At 39.9% G+C, this 21,179-nt stretch overlaps 1 protein-coding gene across 3 annotated transcripts in view; it reads left to right on the top strand.

Annotated features, from left to right (window-relative positions):
* The window catches only part of ATP8B4 (ATPase phospholipid transporting 8B4 (putative)), a 258,761-nt gene that overhangs the window by 33,007 nt on the left and 204,575 nt on the right, over positions 1-21,179 (top strand). For 2 of the 3 annotated variants that reach the window (XM_079914504.1, XM_079914503.1), the window contains exon 3: positions 9,202-9,260. In XM_079914504.1, the coding sequence (XP_079770630.1) occupies positions 9,202-9,260 (59 nt within the window). Of the gene's footprint in view, positions 1-8,818; positions 9,261-21,179 lie in introns of those variants that run through there. The other variant, XM_079914502.1, reaches the window with a different exon arrangement.

Raw genomic sequence — 21,179 nt, 5'->3', positions numbered from 1 at the left:
CAAGCTCTTTTCTGAGGACAAGAATTTTTTTAAAACTTGTGGAAAGATTTTTTTTTTTTTTTGCCTCGATTCTCTCTTTAGTTTGCTGATTAAATGTCAATAAATCCCAGCAGCTGCAGGTCACCACTGGGTTTCAATAGGAAACCCTGATTCAGGACACATATTTTTCAATTGTATCAGAATGTGCTCTTGGAATCAAATCAGGAAATCTTGAAGGCTGGGGAACTCTTTTCTTTAAAGTTCTCCCTACTCATTGTTCTTTCCTCATGTCTTTAATGAATTGCTTTGGCTCCCAACCACAGACCAGATTGTGACAAATTAGGAAGGGAAAAAGCTTAAGTTATTGATTTGGCTTGAGGGAATTTTTGTGAGATTTCTGACCCAACCCAAAAAACCAACAACCCCCAAACCCCAAATGATTCTCCATGTTTTGAGACCTTCTTCAGCTTCTGGACTGGGACCAACCTTGATAAGGAAATATCAGTCCATGCCATCAGGGTTAGATACAGAGACCCCTAAATTCTCTGTGGCGCTTCATCATTTCATGATTTTGGGGAGCTAAAGCCAACTGCCTGGAGGCTGTCTCCTAAACCACATTTGGTAAAGGACAAAACGCTCTGGAGTTAATTGAAGAAAGACAGTGTGTTCATTAATTGTGGGCTCATAGTTGCTGTGATCACTCATGGGCCTGGTGGAAGCCTCCTAAATCTTCCCTTTACTCTTGGTCTTGTTAACAGAGTTGCTGCATTCACTAACTAGTCTTAAACCCTAAGGTGTTATGCATTGTTCAGAGACAAACTCATCAAAAAAGATGTAAGTGACCTGTCTTCTCTTGTCTCCTGGAAGTGGAAGCTGGATAATGTAAAATTAATTTTGTTATGGGGGAGAAGAGCCCAGATTAGGAAGTGGGTGTTGCCTTTGAGGACCTAGAATAGAATCAATGGGCATTTGTCAATTTCTACTGAGACTATTTAGAAAATTACTTCAGACCCTCTTCAGCAGTAATAGTAATAGTGATGTTAAGACTGACTAGCCAAGCTTGGATGATTTCCTTTTTCTTCACCTCTTATTTGCTATTTTTTTTCATTAAAAAAAGACTCTTCCACTATTTTTCTGTTTATAAAGTGCTTTCCCTACATTTTCTCACTTAATGATGGCAACAGCAGGTGGCATTATTTTACAGAGGAAGCATAGGTAAGGAGAGGTCCTGAGTTAAAATGTGCTCACGCAGATCGTTTGGTGGAAGATCTCGGGCCTCTTGCTTCGTGATCCTGGCCTCTTCTGAGGGCTCTTTCATCAAACCTATTTTATTTTTTTTGCGGTACGTGGGCCTCTCACTGTTGTGGCCTCTCCCGTTGCGGAGCACAGGCTCCGGACGCACAGGCTCAGCGGCCATGGCTCACGGGCCCAGCTGCTCCGCGACATGTGGGACCTTCCCGGACCGGGGCACGAACCCGTGTCCCCGGCATCGGCAGGCGGCCTCTCAACCGCTGCGCCACCAGGGAAGCCCCATAAAACCTATTTTTATGGGTCTAAAAAGTCTTGGTGACTTGAGAACAGCATCTTGATTGCAATTAAAAATTCCCAGCAGAGTAGTGTTAGGTCCCTCCCATCGTTTTAAATTTTTTGTTTTGTTTTGTATTTTGGCTGCGCCACGTGATTCTGGGATTTTAGAGATCTTAGTTCCCAGACAAGGGATTGAACCTAGGCTCCCTGCAGTGGAAGCGTGGAGTCCTAATCACTGGCCCACCAGGGAATTACCCCCCCGCCCTTTTTTTCTCCCACCTTTTTTTTTTTTTTTTTTTTTTGCGGTACGCGGGCCTCTCACTGTTGGGGCCTCTCCCGTTGTGGAGCACAGGCTCCGGACGCGCAGGCTCAGCGGCCATGGCTCACGGGCCCAGCCGCTCCGCGGCATGTGGGATCTTCCCGGACCGGGGCACGAACCCGTATCCCCTGCATCGGCAGGCGGACTCTCAACCACTGCGCCACCAGGGAAGCCCTCTCCCACCTTTTAAACTTATGTCTTAGTTATCTGATAACACTGTTGGATTTTTCTAGATGCATCTCCTCCTTCGAAAAGGAAAGACAAGCATACATGCATACATAAATGGATATGGTTTCATTGTCTGAAACCAAGTCAAAGAAACTGTCAGCCCTATAAGATAATTATTTCAGGGAGGGAGGGGTACCTCCAGGTCATATTCTGAAACTCAGGTTACTCTTTTTGATAAATGTGCCCTAACATTTAACTGATTTATAAATAACCATTTCATAAAATAGGTGAGGTATCCTCAGTTAGTTATCTTGGATCATGTAACAGGAAGCACGTGGCTCAAAGATAAGCATTCTATGAGTGCTTCATTGATATTTTATTTGATTGAGGCAGACATCAAATTATTTTAGCCTTGACGAGATTTGGGGAGTAAAGGCTATTTCCAACACCCTGTGTGAAACAGAGCTTTGAAGGTTTAATGACCTCTTTTACTATATTCTGGAGCAGATGAAAAACAATGTCTAAGATAATTTTGCCTCTGCTAATGGCTATTGTCTTGGCTCACTGAAATGGTGAAGGATGGCTTCCTATCCAAACACGTGTCTTGGTAGGCTCCTCAGCTGTCACAAAAGAATGCTAACACTATTAAACGTTGGTCTTCTGCCTTACACATCTATACTCAGCTAGCAACACAGCATAGCAGCTCTCCAGGTATTTTCTAGGAAGTTCAATCTCAAGCTTATAGTCATTTAGTGTTTAGCGCAAGTGCAGTTGAGAGAAATAATTAGGATGATTGCTCGAAGGACATGTAGTTCATTTGCTCTTTTAAATATCTTAAAATACATTTCTGAACTTCATCAGCTCAGCAGGGACTGAGTACAGAGACTCTGTCATTGGGCCCTTGGAATTGTGTTTGAGATGATATCCATAGGCCTGTTATAAAACACAGCTCTAAAATTCTCATATTATATTCTTTCTCTCAAACAATGACTACTTTATGAGGAGTTGTTAGAGAAATTATTGTTTGAGCCAACAACTAACACATTATTGTACTTTCCCAAAGAAATTAGTTTATTTTTACCTTACAGACTGTGAAGTAAAGGGCAATAGACAGGCCTTCCCTTTTTCTGTAGAATTGGTGGTCCACCTGGAACAGGTGTGTGGGTCATCATGTCAGGCATTTTTATTTGCATTAGGGACTCTAGCTGATCATCATCCTCCCATATTTTCTTCCACTTTACTTTAAAAACGTAAACCATTATTTTTCCTGTTGTACGTTCTTGAGTACAACATTACATTATTTTGGAGATGATCTTGTGTGTAAACCCTCTTGCATGTCTGAAGATGTTTTTATTGCCCTTTCATACTTGATTGATTATTTGCCTGAGTATAGAATTCTAAGTTCAAAACATTTTTTTCTTAGAACTGGAAGGCATCACTCCTGTGTTTTCTATCATCCTTGTTGCTGATGAGAAATTTCATGTTGTTCTAATTCTTATGACTCTGGGGCTACCCATTTTTTTCCTTCTGGAAGTTTTTAATATTTTTCTTTTTGTTTTTTATCAAAATTTTATGAAGATCTGTAGGTCCATTTTCATTCATCCTGACTGGCACTTGGTGGCCCTTTTGCTTTGAAGAGTTGTCTTACTCTGGTGCAGAGAAATTTTCTTCTATTTATTTGATTATTTCCTCCCATCCATTGTTTATGTTCCTTTCTCCTAAGTGTTTTTTTTTCACATTTCTTTTTTGTCATTTTCTTATATATTTTAAGAGATTTCTTAAGTCTTATTCTTCATTCTCTCTTTCCTACTATACAGTTCGTGCATTAAATATTTTTAATTTCCAGGAGCTTTCTCTTGTTCTCTGTTTTCTTTGTTCCTAGCAGCTTGTTCTTGTTTCATGGATGCCGTCCATGTCTTCTTGAATATCTTTGAGGTACTAATTAGAATTAAAAAGAAAACAACCCCCTTTCCCCACCTGTTTTCAGCATTATCTCTTCCCCTTGGATCCTTCTGTTTTGTGCTCTTGGTTTTTCTCAGATGTCTGGTGACTTACGTTTGCTGGTTTGTATTTACAAATGAAGGACTAGATGGATTAGTTCAGTTTCAAAGGTCTTTTCCCCTGTCAGGCCTCTCCTTTAAATAGGAGGACCAGTGATATAGCCAGCACACAGAGAGGCTTTTCTGTGTGTCTTAGTCCATTCTGTTTGCTATAACAGACTACAAAGACTAGGTGGCTTGTAAACAATAAAAATTTATTTCTCACAGTTCTGGAGGCCGGGAAGTCCATGATCAAGGCATCAGCAGATTTGGGGACTGGTGAGGGCTGCTTCCTGGTTCATAGATGGTTATCTTCTTTCTGTGTCTTCAGATAATGAAAGGGGCAAGAGAGCTCTCTGGGGCCTCTTTTTGTTTTTCTTTTTGCGGTACGCGGGCCTCTCACTGTTGTGGCCTCTCTCGTTGTGGAGCACAGGCTCCAGACGCGCAGGCTCAGCGGCCATGGCTCACGGGCCCAGCCGCTCCGCGGCATGTGGGACCTTCCCGGACCGGGGCACCAGCCCATGTCCCCTGCGTCGACAGGCGGACTCTCAACCCCTGTGCCACCAGGGAAGCCCCGGGCCTCTTTTTTAACGACACTAATCCCATTCACTGGGGCTCCACCCTCATGACCTAATTACCTTCCAAAAGCTTTCAAATATCATCACATTGGGGATTAAGTCTCAATATATGAATTTGGGAGGGGCACAAACATTCAGTCTATAGCATTGTGGTTTAGTCAGGGTATCTGGCAAATCCCACAATTGCCTCAGTAAGGCAGGCTTTACGAGGCTGCTGTAGCTGCTGTGGAGATTCAGAGTTTCTTCTCTCTTAGGCCTGAACACCCCCTCTTGGTTTCTTCCCTAGGCATGTTGCCTAGTCTCTTCAGTGGGTAAGGGAGGGGTATGTGAGAGGACCCAACTGGCTCAATTATAATTATTTTGGTAATTCTCCAAAACTAAGGTGATCAGATAATTTATGTTCCAAACTGAGACACTTTTAATTATTTTGCCAAGACATTAGGCATCACTGGGACTGTCACCCTATCTACAACACACTCTCAATCTTTGTATTTATTGGCTGAATTTGGAACTTCTCTGGGGCTCCATTGGGAAAACAACTCTTCTAAGTCTTTTGGCTAGCATTGTTCCTATCTTTTTTTATTTTTTTTTGGTCAAATTGATCCCATCTGATTTCTGTTTTATTTTGTAGACTTTCTTTAAAATTTATGAGCCTCTGATAGCCCCATTCTTATTTTCCAGCATTGTTAGTTTTTATTCTTAAAAAAATATTTTCTGTCATTTCAGTGGGACCTGAGAGGTAAGGGAGGTAGAAGGACATGCTAACTTGAACTGGAAGTTCTTTTATTCCACTGTAAACATACTCTGGTTTACTGTATTTTATACATCCATGTGTATCACTTACTCGTTTTTGGAACCAGACACATTTAGTGATACCAGTTGTGCAGGAATGAGCTTACTGTGTTAACTCGTAAATCCCTTGATGAGCACTTTCCTTTCCTTCCTCTCACACCTGGAAGGATGCCTACAGAATGTTGGGCATTAAGTCACTGAACCTCTGAGCAATCCATAGTGGGCGTTGTTTATGGGGGATTTGTGCTCTGCTTCCCCTTCTTGCAGGATGTAACTTATTGCCAACAGGGGTTTATATCCCCTCATGCACTGTTGTAGCACATGGAAGAATGTAAATTCCTACAAAGACAATTCAGGCCTAGCATATTCAGGTTGAAGGCAGAAAACTGTAGGGATTTAAAACCCAAAGCCAGAATTTTGCAGAGCTTAGTGAAGGGATGGAAAATCTTCTCCCAGAATTTATCCATGAAGGCTCAGTTCAGAAAGATAATACTTAATGGAAGTATAGAGACAAAGATGAAGTCTTAATAAGAAGATTTTAGAAGGAAAAAGAGGAGAGGACTTCCTGGCTCTGACAAGGTCTCGTGGGATAAGAGCAATGTGGATACCCAGGAGAGGATCCAAACTTTCCCAGCACAGAAATTACTCCTTTGGCCACTTTGGGAAAGGGCTATTCTCAGTCCTTGGGGAGGATGGTTACATGGAGACACTGGACAGGAGTCAAGATTCTGGTGTTTGGAATAAGTAAAATTAGACACAGAACTATGGAATTCTGTGCTTGGATGTGCTTCATATAAATGTGAAATTTAAAAATGATCATCATCTGAATGTATATGCTCTAAACTAAAGCCATCAATATACAAGTTAGCACGTCTGATTTTTGATTTAAGCTAAAGTTAATCTGTAAATTACATGCAGGAGGCCAGTGGGCCAGGTTAGCCTTCGCCCTGCAGAAGAGACCCGCCCCCCCCACCAACCCCAAGTAATATCCACTGTTTTCCTGTCGGCAGTTTCACTATGCCTGGGTTAAGGTGGGGATGAATAAACAAATCATCTATCTTTCTAAGCTTTTAAGTCTCTCAGCCTCCAAAATTCCATTTTGGGCTTTGATATTTTTGCTCTTTGTTGGGGAATGATGAGAGAGGATGATGCTTTTATAGTCAGACTTTGAAATCTTTCTTTCAGGGGATGGTTGGTTGAGAGGTTGCTTCCTGGTGGGTTCTCAATTTCAGAGTTATACACAGGGAACTGACTTTATTAGATGGTAAAGAAGGAAGCCATGTAGGTGGATATCAAACAAATAAACACTCTACAAATAGTAGGAGCCCAACCATAACCAAAGACAGGGTGTCATTTGTCAGGAGCAGTCCTCAGAGGTGAACTTCGTACTTGAAAGCTGAGCCACAGGGACTGTAGAGACACTTAGATTCCTCTTGGAATTTTGGGAAAAGGGAATCAGTTCTTATAACTCGTGGTGCCTGGTATACAGGGAGCAGGTGGTAAGATATTCTCCTATCTCCCTTCTCTCCCTGTTCATCTCCGTCTTCTTTCTCATCTTCCTTCTACTTCCAGCTCTCCTTCTCTTTGCTTTTCTCTTGCTCTTTCTTTCCTCATCCCTACTTTCCACTCTCCAGTCTCCTTTATCTCTGTGGTTGTATGTACCTTCTCTAAAGTCAGACTCTTACCACATGCCTATACTTTTTACAATCTGTCACTTACCCAGGTGGGGAACTGTGGGATTAAGGGACTCCCAGGTTGAGATGGTCAGGTTATTTACTAGGAGAGTCCAACATTGCTGTCTGTTGGTTACTTGACTGATCTTCCTTCCATAGCTTTCATTACTCCACCGTTACCCTTTTGCCAACTCTGGATTAAGTAAACATGGAGCAAGAACGTGCTACCCTTACTACAAAAACATGCTCTGCTGGTGTTTTCTGGGGCATTGTCTCTTCCTGCCCTCTACAAATTTTAATTTCTGCACTATGATAATCTTTGGGTTTGTTGTCCTATGGTTTTGTTATTTGTACTTGCTTTCAGGTGATATAGAAGTGTCCCCTGGCAGTAGCCAGAAAAATTGGGACACCAGAGAAGGGTATAAGCTCCTTTCTGGAAGATCCTGGTGAGCTGGAGCGAGGCAGAGAGAGAGCACAAAGATTGTGTCCATTGGCCTCCATTCCCCGAGAGCCTCTCCATAGTCCCCTGTAAGAGTACCAAACCAGGAGCCTGCCCCACAGGCCAAAGCTTTTGGACGGGCAAACGGGCCTCTTTCTCAGAAAGACTGAGAATGTGTTTCAGTCAGCTGTCTGTGCAGTGTCCTGGGGGTGGTAGTCTGCCAAGAATAGAATCTTTGATTGTTACAGTCCCATGGGATCCAGAAACATAAGCCCATGGGCTTCAGAGTCAGGCACTCAAGAAGTGTTCCCTGGGTGGCAGCTGTGAAAACCAGGATCAGATGTAAAAACTGGGGCACCAGGTGTGTGTTGATGCTCCCCTCCAGGAGATCCTGGGGCTCTGCAGTGTGGCAGAGGGGGAGTGCGAAGACGGCACCCAGTGGAAAATAAAAATTAAAAAAAAAAAGGAAAAGAAAAGAAAAATAAGAAAAAAAAGACAAGGGGGAAAAAGAGTAAAGGAGGAAATAAAAAAGATGGTGCCCGTCCGCATTAGCAAGGCAGAGGGAGATCAGGGAGATGGTACCCACCAGCAACCATCCCTGGAGAGTATCCCAGAGGTCCGTGCCCCTTAGACCAATGCTTTAAAATTAGTGAGTCTTTTTCTGGTGCTTTTCAAAGGGCTGCTTCTGTGCTGGGCCCTGGGATGAGTCTGCCTGAGGGCACTTTAAGAGCTCTTCCTCAGTTTGCCACAGCCCTGCCCCCCTGGTCTTCAAAGCAGATGCCTTGGAGGCTGTCTCTCAGGTACCTGTCTGAAAAGTGGGGGTGCCCGATGTGGGGTCTGAACCCTTTGGTCCTCGGGTTGAAGCTCTGGGTTTTGAGTTGCCTCCCACTTGGTCTGAGGGTGGGGTTTATAGTGAGATTGTGTCTCAGCGTTTCCTACCTGCTTTGATTGGTTTCCCTCTTGTTTGCCCAATGTGAAGGGGTCTCTTAGCCAGTTTCTAGGTTTTGTTCTGAGGAAATTGTTCCAGATATATCTGTACATTCAGTATGTCCATAGGAGGAGGTGAGTTCAGGATCTTCCTAAGTTGCTACCTTGGACCGGGACTCTACATTTGCTTTCAGAAGAGATTTTATTTTTTTGGCCACTTCCAGCTAAGGGTAGGTCTCAGTCCCCTGATAATGTAAAGTTCCTCTCAATATGCATGGGTTGTTTAGAAATATCATCTTTGGCTCCGTGACTATAAGGCCAGTGACCTCACTGGCCACTTCAGTATGGTTTTGTTTGGCTATGTTATATCTTATAACTCTGAAGCAAAAAAACAAAAACAAAAACAAAAAAAGATTCCTTTCCAGTGTGGCATTTGACTTTTAGCAGCTCCTTCTTTTTTAGGAACTACTTGAAGTTAACAGAAAGTGGAGTTGAAGGGATATAGAAATTGGAGACACATACTGTTTTGCTTTATGGCTGGCATCAGAAAGACAATGAAAAACATTTCAGCTTTCCATTTTGGAATTTTCCAATACACGTTCCAACATTTAGGCTGGAAAAAAACCAATGCCCTTCAAATTTCAAAAGAAAGAATTCTTATAACCTTGATGACAAAGTAACCTATTGGATATTAGTTTAAAGAGTTGTATGTTTCTTTTGGTTGAAAATTTAATTTCATACCTGATTTCTCTCTCTTTAGAAGTGGAACGGATAGTAAAAGCCAATGACCGTGAATATAATGAGAAGTACCAGTACACAGTGAGTAAAACACTCATAGCACACACATGCTGGGGTAGGTCTGATCTTAAGGATAGTAGGATTCTTGCCTTCTAGAACTTTGATTTCACTAAAAACTTTGTTGGTCCATTTTAACAGCAAGGTGCCATATGTTTCCATAAATTCAGATTTTAGTAATGTTTATACATTTATTTCTATTCTGCGCTGAGTGGTTGGTATTCATATTGGTATGGGAATAAGATGAAGTACCTTCTTTCTCAAGAATTTATGCTTAATTCATCTTGGTGCCCATTGGGCACTCAAATAATGTAAGAATACTGTGAAAGCAGGCCTCCATGGTAGTACTTGGTGATAGAAGTGGTAATAGCGGCTGATGGATGATGAATAACATTTGGGGATTTTCTCAAAGCAACTGAGGCTGAATGTGGAAAAGTGCATGTAGGAGAAAGTTCCTAGACCTGAATGATTGTATCTATCAAGTGAGCAGTGAGAATGATTAGTTAAAATGTGTGATCTTTAAGCTTGTACTGAACTACTTTTTTTTTTAATGAGAGTTTTCTTCATTCACATAAGAAATATTTATTGAGAGCCTCCTAAGTGACTGGCACTAGTCTAGAAACTTGGGATACTCTGGTGAGCACTTTGTGAATTATTTCATGGGCCCTCATAAAAATCTCCTCATCTTGCCTTGACTCAACCTAAGCTGCTACATGAAGTTTTTTAAATAAGTTCTAAGAAAGATAACTGGTAGAATTGATGCTGTGGGTGACATGTGGCCTAGAAGACCTGCTGTGATTGAGTATACCAGCACATTAATGAAAGAAAGTCTCAATTCACAGAGGGGTTTGATGACTATAAAAGCATAGAAATGTAAGTGTCATGGGGTAAACTTTGGCAGTCTCCATCTAGGAACTGGCTAGAGGAGAGAGAATTCTGGCCAATGGCTTATTTTTAGTATTTAGTTTCTGTTGGCAGTGTTTTTCCATACATGTGGAAGGCTACATTGGGCTATTATAGCTTGATACCAGTAGAGGTAGCTAACAACCCCTCTTTTCTCATACTGTGATAATCACGTAAACTTGTGATTATAATTTGATGTTCAATGTAAGTGTCTCTACAGGGAGTCAGCACACTGCCTCTATGACAGATTTCTCATTAAAGTAATATATTGGCACCCTGATTTTATTCATCAGTCTTGTGAGCTTGGTTCAAGTAAATCTGTCCTTGAGAGAAGAATCCCTCGCAGGAGGTTGATGAATATGCTTTGTTGCCAGGGGTTGGGGGGTGGGGGACTACCTTCTCCATAGTGATTAATGCCACTCTGTGCAGCCTCCTGACCGCTGGTCATTTAGCCCTTCTGGTCATCACCAGACTTGGCCCCATGCCTTTCTATCCATTCTACCACTAGTTCTTTAACTCTAGAGGATGACCCTTGAAAGCCTTGACCACCAAACCCTAAATCAGAGGAGTAGATGTCTATATTTTAAGACCTTGGGGGCAAAAACCCAGTAATAAGTAATCTACTACTGGGTAATTATGCATTTACGTACTTGGCTTTATCCTTATTTTCCAGTGTGTAAGAGGTATTTTCATTCTGTGAGTAGTAACTAGATAAGGAAAGCCATATTTTGTCTGCATTTTGTAAGATGATACAGTCTTTTATATTTATAGTTATTTTTACTTAATTTATGAAATATTTCAAACTTAGAGGAAAGTACAGGGAATAATATGACACCTGTGTGCCTACCACCCAGGTTAAATAGATGTTAACCATTTGCCACATTTGCTTTTGATTTTTCTTTTAATAATAACATGCCAAGGATACAGAGATGGTTTTCTCTTGAGCTTGCATGATATTGAACAAAAGCACACAGGTGTGTAGCTGGGGCTGGGTTTTCTGTTGGGCTTCCTAACAATGACAAGGCAGTGGAACAATATTCTGTAGCTACAGCAGACGGAATAAGGCAGCTTTGTCTCGGAGTTAAAACATACTAAGGAAAAAACCAAAACCCATTATGGGCTGGCAAAACCGAGAATGACAGCAAAAGTTGAGAAAGGGAAGGTGCAGAGCAGAGAGGGTCATGCGTATCTCAGGTCTAATGACCCCTACCGTGGCTCAGAGGGTATGAGCCAGGCCCTCCTAGAATGAGCAAGGGTCCCCACTAGACCTGGCTGGTGGTGTGTTGATTTGGGAACTCCCAACAGGATGTCTGGCCAGACAGTGAGCTGTGGAACCCTTCTCAGCCCCAGCCTATTCAGATACAAATTGGGGCTATTAAAAGTACCTATTTCATAGAGTTACTGAACAGACTGAAGTAGAGTAACACACAATGACTCTATGAGCTAGTCTTTATAGAGGTGGGATTTGAATTTATATCTATCTGATTTTTAAGGATTTTTGAGCACGTCCTACGTGGACTGTCCTTTTAAGAAAGGCAGAACCCACGGGTCTTTTGTTCAGTCTTGCCTAGTTTAAAGGATATTACTGCAAATGGAAATGGATTTGAAGAAACCCCAACAGATCTCAGTGCGAATGCTTATAATAATTGATGAAGTAGTCTTCCCCCGTAAGGCTGAAGAGGAGATGGGAATAAACTGAAAATTATAAAAAAGATGAAAGGAGAAATGGTGACGTTTCCTCAAATGTAGTGGAAAGAGTGTTTGGGGATAAGATAGACCACAGTTTGAATCTTTTCTCTTTCTCGTTTGCTAACTTGTGATCTTGATTTATTTATTTTTCTGCATATCATTAATTTTACCTGTGAAATGGGGAATTTTCCTTATAGGATTATCTGCCAAAGGGTTAAATGAAATAATTTATATAAATATTTGATAATAGTAAGACTAGCTAATATGTATTAGATGCTTACTATGTACCAGGCTCTATGCTAAACTTTTTATATGGATTTTTTTCTTTAACCTAACATGGCTGTGGGCAAGTATGCACGATAAATTTTAGATTCCCTATGAAGTACTGGATAAAGTAAGATATCAGTGAAAATAATGTTCGGAAGATACTGAGAAGTTGACTAAAGTTGTAAACTTTTTGCAGCAGACATCATGCTGAAAAGTCAGCAAATCTGTGATACTGAAGGTGTGGAAGTTGCTGATGAATTATGCAGGGAATGCAATAGCAGAGATACAAATGCACCTAAGGCAAGAAGATTAACAGTGTAAACAACTGTGGTTGTAGAGAACAGCCCCCTGCACCTGCCGAATAAGCAATATGGCAATGATAATGATTTGATGAGATACTTATTGATTACCTACTCTGTGCAAAGCATTTGATGAGTTCAGGAAATATTTCTGACACTCTCAGTGTGGATATTGACAGATAGATGGTTAACAGTGATGATAATAACAAAGTTAGTTATAATAATAATAGTAGCTTACGCATATATAGTGCTTACCATCTGAAAGGCAGGGTTCTAAGCACTGTATTATATTAAACTAATTTAATCTCATAACTCTATGAAGAGAGCACTTTACTTATCTCACTTTTGTATATGAATACATTGATACACAGAGATCTCTCTTAAGTGATTTACTCAAGGTCACACAGCTGGATAATGGTTCCCATTCTTACAGCTGTGAGTCTAGCTGTGTACCAGGTACTTTACACATATACCTAATCTTCCACAAAACCCAGAGAGTTGAGGTGGAGTTCCATTTAGTAACTTGTCTGAGGTCACACTGCTCATAGGTAGAATTCTAATTTAGACTGGCCAGATTCAAAGCCTGTTTTGTTTCCATGATACCCTGCTGTTCTTTTGACCAATCTTGAAAGACAAACTGCAACAACAACAAAAAAAACCCCAAACAAATCCTCTGAACCTCCTCTCCTTCTCTTACATACCTGCTGGTAAAGTTTTTATACTCAGAGGACAAAGGCAGATAAAGGAGATATAAAATTTTACAAATGTGAGGCTAAGAATGACCTTAAATCTTACCCTTAGCGTTTGTAGATGAGAACTTGGGAGAAAAATTTACACAAAGCTCAGATAACTGGTATGATTTCCACAAACACAAAGACTGGCAAACTTTTCTCTTTGAAGGTTGAAGGAAGATATTTCAATACCTAGAGGACATTAATTTATCAACAGACCCTTAAGCTTCAAAGCACTTTATAGGACATAGCACAGGCTTAAAAAATGATCAAAAGTGCTTTTAAAAGATAAAGGGTTTAGAACACAAAAGACAAGGTTAATGATTCTAAGTGAAATTAATTGGGAAATGACACATGATATTGTGAAAACTGGAAGGTGGAAAACATAAAACAAGTGGGATTTCAGACTGCCAAGATATGTAACACAAAGTGAGATTGGAGAGTGAAGGAAGAGTGAGCTGAATGCTAGAATTATTATTCTCATTAGAAAGGAGTTCAAAGTTTTCTTGGTTAATGATAGGAATGAATAATAGAAGTAATGAGAACAGTTGTTGTATTAAAATATGTTAATAATGTTAGAAAAACGTGAGAGCGAGCCAGACAGCCACTCATGATCCCTATTAAAAGGAGTTCAGAGTGAATGGTAGAAGTACTGAAAACAGTTGTATTAAAATGTGTCAATGTCAAAAAATGTCAGAAAAAGTGTTGGATTAATTATAGCTATTTTCCAACTTTATTAAAAAATAAAGAAATGTTGGAAAACATCGGTTCCCACTGGCTCCTGTTATTTTTATGTCTCACATCAGCACAGGCATACCCTACCCCCATTCAATTCTCTTGAACTCTAACAGAATTTGAGAAGGGGGATGAACTTGTCTGAGTGCTGAGAAACTTATCCTGCCTCAAACTCAGAAAGTTCAGTAAACGTGAACGCTTAACAACTTCTGTCTGAATGTATTTCATGCATGAATATAGATGGGAAGTTTCTAAAGGGCATTTTCCTGAGCTGAATTATTGATCCTATTTCAGGAAGTGTACAGGCTTCTATAAGTTGGTGAAAATTTAACCAAGTAGTTTTGGATGCTTTTAAAGAAAGCTTTCCATCCAAAAACTGTGATTCGAACACCTTAATTTATTCCTTGAATCTTGAGATGGCTTGTTGATATTATGGTTATTGGATGGAGCTCTTGTTGCTCTTATGATTTTTGTGATGGGTAGAACAATGACCATTTGGGTTTTCCAAAAAGTGTTCATTCAATGTGGCAATATGGCTGATTCTTAGCAGTCAGTGTTACAATGGTGCCACCAAGATGCCCTTCAGCATGAGCCCCTTCCATGTCCCTCCCACCCACTTAAACGGGGCTTTCTATGTTTCCACAGTCTCTTCTCTTTTAACTCAGAATCAGTGGTTTGAGTAGAGTAAAAAATTATGGCCCACCATCATTCTGGGTGTGTGAGCTTGGACAGTCACTGGACCTCTATAGACCCCACATTGTAATGATGTGTCTGTGTTTCTCTGAGACCAGACGGGCACAACAGTAAAACCTGTATCCCTGTGTGCGTGGGTGAATCGATGAGTCCTAGTCCCTTTTTTTTAATAGAAATGATTTTTAAAATTCAATATGTTCACGATGTGCCTGCTCTATGCCTAGTAACATGTGTGTTTGTTGACTTAATCACTTTCCAAAGAGGTTTTGAGGCCATGAACAAAAAGAATGTGAAGCTCAAAGGAGTAGAAACACATGAGGAAACTGGGATGGGCAGGTTATATTTAGGTGGGCCCCAAACTGCATGCTAGAAGTCCCTATTGCTTAGGCTGGTAATGTGTTGAGTGATACCGGGGTTATTAAAAAAGCAGGTATAAATTTTGCTTTCCACCTTCAAGGAGAATGTATAATCTACTCCAGAAGAGAAGACCAGGACATAAGAACGAATTTGACAGTAGGTAGTACTGAAAAGGTAATGCTAAATTTTACTTGTGTGATGTGGCCTGTAAGTGTTAGGGGAGTGAAGGGTGAGTGAAGTATTTGAGGAAGTGTCACCAGAGGAAAAGGGAAATGATTCGAGCCTCGTTTGTTTATTTGTACCACCAATGTTAGGAACAGAGACAGGAGCAAAGTCCCGAGGTCCAACCTAATTCATGGGAATTAGGGTGTGTCATGGGAAACGATAGTTCAGGTAGGTGAGACCTGACTGTTTAAAAAAAGAATTTGAATATGAGGTAATAGGGTCTCAGGAGCTGAGTAGTCAACAGAGTGAAAAAGGATGTTATTAGCACTTGGGATTAAATAGATTCGATATCCAAATTGAAATGCCCAGGTTAATATGGAATGTAACTTGGGTGGGGTTAGAGTTGTAGATTAGGGATATCCATTGGAAGGAGGTGCTTAACGCTAGGAGAAAAAATAGAACTGAAGGCAGGCGGCTGAAAGGTGTGGCGGTAGAAACTCCCCCATAGTTAAAGGGGGAGGGAGGGAGCCCAAGAAGCAGTGGAGAGCTGAGGAAAGCAGAGAAAGGATGAGACGAAAGCTGGGATGGGGTGGGGTGCAGGGTGGAGCCCCTCAGGGAACAGGAGGCAGGAAACCATATCTGATGCTAGGCGCTCATGAGCTAAGGCAAAACATCTTTAAGTCAGAAGGAAGCAGTTGGAGGACCTGAAGAAAGCAGTTTAAATTTTTTTTAGAAGTCCGGGGTTTGGAAGTCAGAGGGCAGGGGAAAAAACATGCAAAAAAAGAAGGGAGTGGGGTATAGCTCCCTTAATTAATAATTTGCAGTAAAAAAAGAGAAATAGTATTTAAGCTTTCAGGCTCATTGAAATGAAGTGAAGCATTTTTGAATCAATTTTCTGACATTTTGACTATCCAAGTACAAAAAGCCTGTGGGAAGGTAAAACTCTAAACATTTTCTTTGGGAGACTCTGGGATATCCACATGCTGGGACACATCCTAGTCCTGCTTTAATCCTTGGCCCGATGGAAAATTTGGATTTCTCTTTCTTTTTTTCATGACCAGCATAGTTGCACTGCCAACATGCTGTAGCTCCTCACCAAGAAGACTGATAATCAAAGCAATTTCTGCACCAACCAAAGAGGACAGATGATGACAAACTCTGTGACCAAGCTGGAATTAGTTGTGGAAAGTGCCAGTAACTTGCATTTGTTATCGGTTTCTGGTTGTTGGTTGTTGCATGTTTTGTTTGTATTGCAGCGTTACTATAGTAGCAATGGCTTTTTAGCAAACATTGAAATGTCTTCTGTTTTGTGTGCTGTTAATATCTGTATAAATTATTCTACGTTCTACATGACAGAGGTTTTTATCTTTCTTTATAAATAATTACTTGAAGAGAAAAGATAATTTTTGGACATCTCTCAAATTCATTTTCATTCTGGATTCAGGACTTTAAAAGTATAAATGTTTTATCTTTTTAACATCTGATTTGTTTAAATAGTGTTATTCTTTGGCTAAGCATTTGTCTGATTTTTTTGTTTCCTTAATTTGGTTGATCTGTTTTAATCTTTTGTTTTAGCCTCTGAATTCCTATTCCTAAACGTTCTAAAATGGCAAATTAAGGTAATTAAAAAATACAGTTAAGCTCTAAAACTCTGAAGTGTTTGTCATTTACCTGTTCCAGGCTTGAGATAATTTAAGCATCTTCATAAACTAGTTCCATTCCATCTGCTCTGTGAAGTAAGTTTCAAGTAAAGCCACGTAGATTAGGTTTATTTAACTTTTACTTTATTCATTGCAATGATATAAAATTTAAAAGTTTCCAAACAATGTGTAATTGGAATTAAAAGAGTTAAGATAAGCTAATTTTGGTGTTAGAATTTTGGAGCTCTGCTGTAGCCTCACTGTGGTGGGACAGATTGAAACTAAGACTGAGAAATGTAAAGATGGAGCAGGAAGGAAAGTAACCTTCTGTGTGAAGCAAGAACTACAACTGCCATTTCCTTTGTTGGCAAATGGTTTATGAAAGTAATCCATAAATCAATCACGTGGATAACATTGGACAAGTTCAGTAACAGTTGAGAGCTTAACGGAAAAACCACAACCCCAACGGTATCAAGGTTTTTAACCCTGTTTTGTAATTTTCTTTACTGGACCAGTTAGTTTGTTTCTATGATTCATATTATTAAAAGATAGTAACTCTCACATTTTATGTTCTGTAGTGGAAAGATTAATCAAATCATTTGTGTTAACAATGTAGTCTCAAATTCATGTCTACTGTTATAAAACCTGTGCTCAGGTTACTGTTGAATTTTATATCTGACTTTCTATATGCAGTGTCTTACAAAAGTAAACTATTCAGGCATTAAAGTTAAATCTGGAGGTAATTTAAAAATGATGCTAGGAGTTGATTAGGGGCCATATATATAAATGTGTGTTGCATGTTTATGTGCATGTAGGAAAGGTTGTAGTTATAAGAACGGGTAAGAATGTTCTGGCTTGAATGGTGAGAGACTTTTCTTTGAGCACAGAACAGCAATCAGATTCTTATATCTAGATCGGTGATCTAAATTTCTACTTGCTGATACCCTGATTTGACATCTCTAGCAGCCCTAGTTGTTCTGGGTTTTACATGTGCTCTTTGGTTGTAAAGTTTGCTGTGAATCAAGGTCACCTCAATAGATGTGGCTGTCCAGGTACAATCTAGATATGCTGCAGGTGGTGACATCATTCTTTCCCAATAGCCCAAAAGTGCATGGAAGAGGAGTTGTTTTATACAAATGGGAAAGCCTGACTGGTACAGTAAGGAAGTTAGCTGAAGTTCATCATAGAATCTCAGCATAGAATTATCCTTTAAAGCTTTTCCATCAACTTCTCTCCACAGAATTTTTAGTGATGACATATCCAGTCTGTGTTTGTATCCCTCTAGAGGAGGAAAACATACCACTTCTGAAAAGGGCCTTTTCTGTCTTTGCATAGTTTTGATCATTAGACAGTTTGTCCATCATTTGATCCAAATTGATCTTCTTTTGCTTTATTAGCCATTGGGTTAGTTTTTCTTCTGAGGCCAAAGCAGAGCAAGTGTGTCTCCTATTTCATGTGACAACCCTTCTGATGTTTGGCTCACTGAGTAGACTAGTCTCCAGAACAATCATCTCCAATTCCCTTTCTTTTCAAAGAGCTTCAGCTCTGCTATCATTTCTTAAAGTGTGTTGCTCCAAAGTCAAGCAATATTCCAAAAGTTATTTGATCAGCTTGAAGTAGAAGGATTATTAATGCAGCCCAAGATTGCTCTGGCTTTCTGGTGATTGTTGACTCCTATTAATCTCCTATTAATCTCACTTTCATTATTAATGATCAGGACTGTGCCACATTTATCTCTGCATCTTGCTTGTCACAGAACAGGCCTTACTCTGCTGTGCCATGTGTGGACTTACCAACATGTCTTCTGCATCTTCACTGAATTCTAAACCAATGGGCCAATCAAAATAGAGGCTCTGGGGGGTGGAGTCCAGGCATTGGTATTAAAAAAAAAGTCTCCCCATGTGGTTCTAATGAGCAACCAGGTTAAGAATGACCAATATAAGCTCTTAATTAAAATATTGAGCACAACACAGTTGAGGACAGAGTCATGTGCCGTATCATACCTCCCAACAGGTTGCCATTGGGCCATTAATAATTATGTCTTGTTGCCTTAACTAGTTTCCAATTTCTATAATTAACTGTCCTTGTCCTGGCTGCCAACCCAATTTTTGTTTAATTATGCTATATTATTGCTCTCTATCTTAAAAAGCAGAGAGCCTTTTAAAAAATATTAAATCTATTATACTGCTGGTTTAGATAACTTTTATATGGAAGCAGAAGGATGGAATGAATAATTGAACTTTGAAGATTCCTTTCCAAGTCATGTTTCTATGATTCTTGCAAACCACAAAGTCCTGTGCTGCAATGTTTTAAACACTCTTGTAGGCCAAATGCCACAAAAACGCCATTGTTGTAAGCAAGACATTTGTGAGTTTAGGAGCACAAATGGGCTGGACTTCGTAATGTCTGGCAGAGAAAGCACTGCTCAGACTTTTCTAGGTGAGAAAATAAGCTAAAGGAATGTTTGATTTCTTTTCTTCTCCCTCACTCTCTGATATGGAAAAGTTAATGAACTGCACAAAGATGTTATGCTAAAAAAATGTGAAAAATCTATATTTATGCTAGAGCCTATCTTTCTTTGGCAAATGTACTTCTCAAAGTTATGTACTGGAAATGACTTGTTTGTGTTGTGAATTACTAACCATTATATTAGCTCCTGTTTGTTCTGATAAATGGAATTGCATTTCCCTCATGTATTATTTTGCATTAAAAAAATTGGGTTTAGGGCTTCCCTGGTGGCGCAGTGGTTGAGAGTCCGCCTGCCGATGCAGGGGACACGGGTTCGTGCCCCGGTCTGGGAAGATCCCACATGCTGCGGCGCGGCTGGGCCCGTGAGCCATGGCCGCTGAGCCTGCGCGTCCGGAGCCTGTGCTCCGCAACGGGAGAGGCCACAACAGTGAGAGGCCCATGTACTGCAAAGAAAAAAAAAAAAATTGGGTTTATCTGGCTTATATTGAGTAATTAGGAATTGTTTATCACTTTGTTAAATCCTATAGAGACTTAAAAAAGTATAAGGTAGGGTCTTAGCTCCTCAGAGATTTGCTATCCCCTTGAGATTATTTTATATACAGAAATGAAATAACAGTACAAGACATTGTAATATTAAGTATAAAATTGAATGGTGTTAGACTTACAGTTAATGTTTTCACTATATCTGGGTAAGGGAGATAATTTTCTAATAAGAGATAAATTCTTTTTCTTTTTTTAACACCTTTATTGGAGTATAATTGCTTTACAGTGGTGTGTTAGTTTCTGCTTTATAACGAAGTGAATCAGCTATACATATACATATATCCCCATATCCCGTCCCTCTTGTGTCTCCCTCCCACCCTCCCTATGCCTAATACATATATACGGAATCAAAAAAAAAAAAACAAAAAATACCCCAAAAATGGTTATGAAGAACCTAGGGGTGGGACAGGAATAAAGAAGCAGACGTAGAGAATGGACTTAAGGACACAGGGAGGGGGAAGGGTAAGCTGAGACGAAGTGAGAGAGTGGCATGGACTTATTTATATACACTCCCAAACGTAAAATAGATAGCTAGTGGGAAGCAGCCGCATGGCACAGGGAGATCAGCTCGGTGCTTTGTGAGATAAATTCTTTTTAAAAAACTTGTTCATGTTGTTAATAAATGTCTTTTGAAAAATATACCATGTTGCATTCATATAGTATAAAAATGGTCTAACTTGATTTGGAAACTTACTAATTTGCACTGCACTTTGAACCCTTGTCTGGATTTGTGAAACCATTGGCTACTCAGAAAGCCCAGTACCAGTCCCCTTTAAGTCCATCTAAACCTAAACTGACTGAAGAAAATGATGTGCTCCTTCGAAAGTTCTAGGTTATTCTAGAATTGAATGTTTTGAGTATGCAAGGCAGTTGAATTTTTCTTGTTTGTTTAGTTCGAATGTGAATTTTATATGTGTGATTATTAAAAATAACTAAAGTATTTTGACATTAGGAATAGTTCTGAATTTATGCTTTATGTGCAAATAATTATAAATAAATTCCTGAACCTATACAGGACCTATATATGTTATTTCCTGTGCAAATGGTCAGGTTTTTTGCATTTTGCATTTTTTCATTTTTAAAAAAGGGTTCCTCCTGCCCTCTTCCCCTTCTCTTCCTGCCATGCTCCCCCGTGCCTCCACATACCTGTGGAATTTCTTCCGCGGTCTTTTGTTTTCCAACATAATGCTTGATCTGATCTTTTTATTTGCCAGAGCTTTAACTGAAAGTGCATGAAGAATCTCTGATTTTTATTTTCATCCAATGTATTTTTCTAAGGATTGAATGAGAAATCTAGAAAAATGTCTTCAGCTGAGTCAAAAGGACATTTTCTTTCTATAGTCTAAGCAGTGGTGTAAGGCATTTCAGTGTTTTAGCTCTGATGTTGATTCCGCTCTAGTCTACTGGTGAAATCAAGTATCTCACAAGGTTCCCCATCTATAGTGGACAAAT

Source organism: Stenella coeruleoalba, assembly GCF_951394435.1.
Source record: "Stenella coeruleoalba genome assembly, chromosome: 2".
Classification (NCBI taxonomy): domain Eukaryota; kingdom Metazoa; phylum Chordata; class Mammalia; order Artiodactyla; family Delphinidae; genus Stenella; species Stenella coeruleoalba.
Note: the sequence above shows the minus strand (reverse complement) of the source record. Positions and strands in the feature narration are given on the sequence as shown.